We start from the raw sequence: 3,549 nt of genomic DNA on the forward strand, positions 1-3,549 counted from the left end.
CACTTATAAAGGTCCAAAAGCTATGTAATATAATGATGGTGCTGCTTCCTTGGAAGATTCAACAATAGAGCACTGTCTTCCTTTCTTCTCTTCTTCTCCTAGTTATCAAATGCTCCTAAAAGGCCACATATCTCTAAGTGAATGGGGCTAGGGTTTCGCTGAGGTATAAAGGGGGGGGGGGGGGCTAGACGCTGGAAATGAACCCTAGAGATGGCTTCGAGAAGCTTAAATATGAAGGAAACCTAGAAGATAATGAGCTCGGGTCAGAACAGTTGCCACATCGTGGCCTTCCTTGGCCACGTTGTGGCGGTCCAATAAAACACACAGTCATTTAATTATTGCCATGTCATTAGCATCCTTGCCCAACATGGTGGCACAAAGTTTCCTCCAAAACTCCATCCTTGGTCCTTGATAGAAATAAGTTTAACCATTGTGGAACACGGTGTTACATCTAGTAGACGTTGGATAACCACAAAATCGGACTGATTTGGGAGTCGGTAGGATTTAATAATTTTAAAATAGACGAATACCTTATCGTCAAATGTGTTGATCAGAATGTCGAGACCGGAATACAAGTATCGCAGAGTAAGAGCCTAAAATTGTGGTGAGGGGATCTTGTTGTCTTTTCGTCTCTTTGTGAACTTGTAAAAGTCATCCCACGTGACTTTTGGAAGATCAACAGTTGCAGTAGATCCTGAAAAAATGTTGTATGCGAGGTTAAACCATTTATTGCTTATGGAATCAACTCCTCCATGTTTTCCCATAGACCTTCATGATTATGTGCAACAACACAGTCGATAGTCTAGGAACATCAGTTTTCTTGAAATCCTTGGCAAAGTAAGTTCCTTTAAACCCAATCATGTGAAGAAAGGCTTGAAATTGATCCGCAATGATTTCTGCAGTGACAAAGCCTTCTTGGTTTTTTGATACACCAATCACCTTAAAAATTATGGATCTGGTAATGGATCCAATCTAGTTATCGATGAGCAAAACCTTCATGCAATTGTCTTTCATTTGACATGTTTAACAGATAGTTCAAGGAGTCGTAGAGATAATTTAGAGTTGGGAATTTTTGTGAGAGGAATGAGAATGGGAAGGAGAGATATGAGCTCAATCATAACCCTAACTGATTTGTTAAAGTCATTGGGATTAAGAGAAAAAAGTTGGAATATGTCTTTAAGAGTCATCTTTGAGGAGGACGATTACACTGAACCCTTGAAGATTTCTTGCCTTCGATGATCTTGAAGCTTTGGTTGCCATTTGTTGAGATTTTAAGAACTATGAGCAAAATGAGAGCAAGCCTGAAAGGACGAAGGTATGTTGACTCTATTGACAAGCCTATATCATAAGGTTATAGTATATTTCTTAGTAATTTGTTATTAGGAGATAGCTTTTCATTTTTTTCGCCTACATATTTTAATGTGCTTTGCTAGAACTTAAATAGTAAGATCCCTTTCATTGTTCTTTTAATTTGTATATTTTTACTTGCTTTATTGTTTAGTTGTATAATTAGGTTTTAAGAAAAATAGATTTGAAAATAAAACTATAATTGGAAAAGTAAAACACAGATTATAGTTTGTTTTTCCAAAAAGAAAATATGCAAAAACTGTCTGTCAAACGTACTTGTTCATTAAGTTTATGGATGGAATGTTGAAAACCATGAATGGAATAGGATTTGTCAATCCATATCAAGTTGTAACAAATAAAAGTAATAGAATTGAATTCCAATTCCAGCCAAATCACATAGAATCAGCCAAACCACATATTAACAACAGCTCATGATTCAACTATTACAGAACCACATAATAGTCATAGATCACACCAAGTGTTGGAATATTACAATACTCACCCTTTATATTACAACACATCACCATACAAACAAACACATCCAAATAGAATCTCTAATTCCATTCCAGAGTTTTAGATTCATCGTAAAGCCACCATAGGCCAGGGTGCAATTCCAGCACCAGGTAACGTGGGTCGAATGAGGGGGGCCCGCTTCACTACTGAGAATGCTTCATTCAGTCTTGCAGCCCGACTCATAAACTGAGACACCTTCTGCATATACACACATGTATATACACATATCTATCAACTATGCTTATAAAATTGATAACAACAAAACAATACACACATCTTCAAATTTGTGTATAATTTTGGATTCATAAAACAAGCAATGAAAACCCAATTAGGGAATCATAGTCATATTAAATTTACCTAGATTTCTTACCTTATTTATGTTGTTCCTACCAGTTATGTTTGAAGTTTATCAATCAAAGATACTATATTAAACTAGATTTCATACGGATGGTTACTTCTTGTGTTCTGATCTATAGACTTTATGCAAGGAAATATAGAAAAGTTAACTAATGAAATTTGTATCACAACTGAATTCATGATTTTAAGATTATGATATTTCAGGGGTACAGGTGGGGAGTAATATACTGAATACCAATCAAAAAGGGTACTGACCTTATCATCCATGGTGACCTTAAGCTGCAAAGTTCTGCTCTTTTGCTTCATTTTATACAATCTGCGTCCTAAAAGTACAGCACCCATCATTGCAGCTGCCATGGAGAGTGTCCATACAGGGCTAGCCTTGAATAAACAATATTTCAACAAATCCAATGGAAGCTTCCACAAAACCGCTACTCTGTTCCTTTCTTCACCATTTACTTTCCTACTTTCACTCGACACATCTTCATTCGCTCCTTGCCCTCTTGCTTCTACGATCTCCTCTTCTCTACAAGCCTCAGACTCCTCACCACCACCATCAATTTCCCCCAATTTTCTTGTTTTTGAATCCATTTCGTCAGACTCGTCAATATCAACAGAAGCAATTCCATCAAAAGCTACTTTCCTTGTTTCGGTTTCAACAATATCTACTATGGTGTTGCTCGCTTCGGATTCAACGTATTTACCATCATCGGAACCATCGCTGCTCCAAGGTTCCCCCACCGCTTTAGTTGCCGGATAACCGGTGTCACATACAGGATCAATCCAACTAGGATTGTCCGACTCGACAGAAACAGCGTCGATAACGTCTTCAGCCTGAGTTGCCGAATACTTGGTATGAGAATCAAGGGAAAAGTAATCAGATCTTATTATACCTTCAGAGTCGCGTTCGATTCCCTCTAAAAAGCTGGTATTCTGGACGGAGGTGGAGTCATCGGAATCGGGGAGCACCTCCCAATCGTGTAATTCGACGTCCATGATGAATTTTGGTGTTTGGGAATTGAATTGGAACCCTAGGAGTTGTGGAGGAAAAGAGAAGAATGAGTGGTAATCTGAAAACAAAAGAGCCTTTGGGCTGCTATCCTTCCAGACAAGGTAAAGGATGGATTGCCCACCCCACATACGTTAATAATATAATATTTTAAATGTGTAGAGTGTCAACTATAGTCTACATACACATTTTTAACTATTTTCTCGATTTAATTATTTTTTTAATCAAAAAAATATATTATTTTGTAATCACAATAACTGATTATATCCATAACAATTACTTATTTGTTAAATAAGACAAAAAAAATTAATCAGTATCAACTT

General features: G+C 37.1%; 1 protein-coding gene across 1 annotated transcript; it reads right to left on the reverse strand.

Annotated features, from left to right (window-relative positions):
- Positions 1–1,703: 1,703 nt before the first annotated feature.
- On the reverse strand, positions 1,704–3,338 carry LOC145073657 (uncharacterized). Its single transcript, XM_079020177.1, has 2 exons — positions 2,473–3,338; positions 1,704–2,058 (listed from the first exon to the last, which is right to left on the reverse strand). Exons 1-2 carry the CDS (start codon positions 3,211–3,213, stop codon positions 1,927–1,929), a joined length of 873 nt encoding a protein of 290 aa, XP_078876303.1. The 5' UTR covers positions 3,214–3,338; the 3' UTR covers positions 1,704–1,926.
- Between the last annotated feature and the right edge of the window lie 211 nt (positions 3,339–3,549).

This window comes from Lactuca serriola, chromosome 9 (genome assembly GCF_051521515.1).
Source record: "Lactuca serriola cultivar US96UC23 chromosome 9, Lser_US96UC23_V15, whole genome shotgun sequence".
Taxonomy (NCBI): Eukaryota; Viridiplantae; Streptophyta; class Magnoliopsida; order Asterales; family Asteraceae; genus Lactuca; species Lactuca serriola.

Coding starts and splice junctions, on each gene's coding strand:
- LOC145073657 (XM_079020177.1), bottom strand. CDS start 3,213: ATGGACGTCGAATTACACGATTGGGAGGTGCTCCCCGATTCCGATGAC. Junction 2,059..2,472: donor AGGTCACCATGGATGATAAG/GTCAGTACCCTT, acceptor GTGTATATGCAG/AAGGTGTCTCAGTTTATGAG.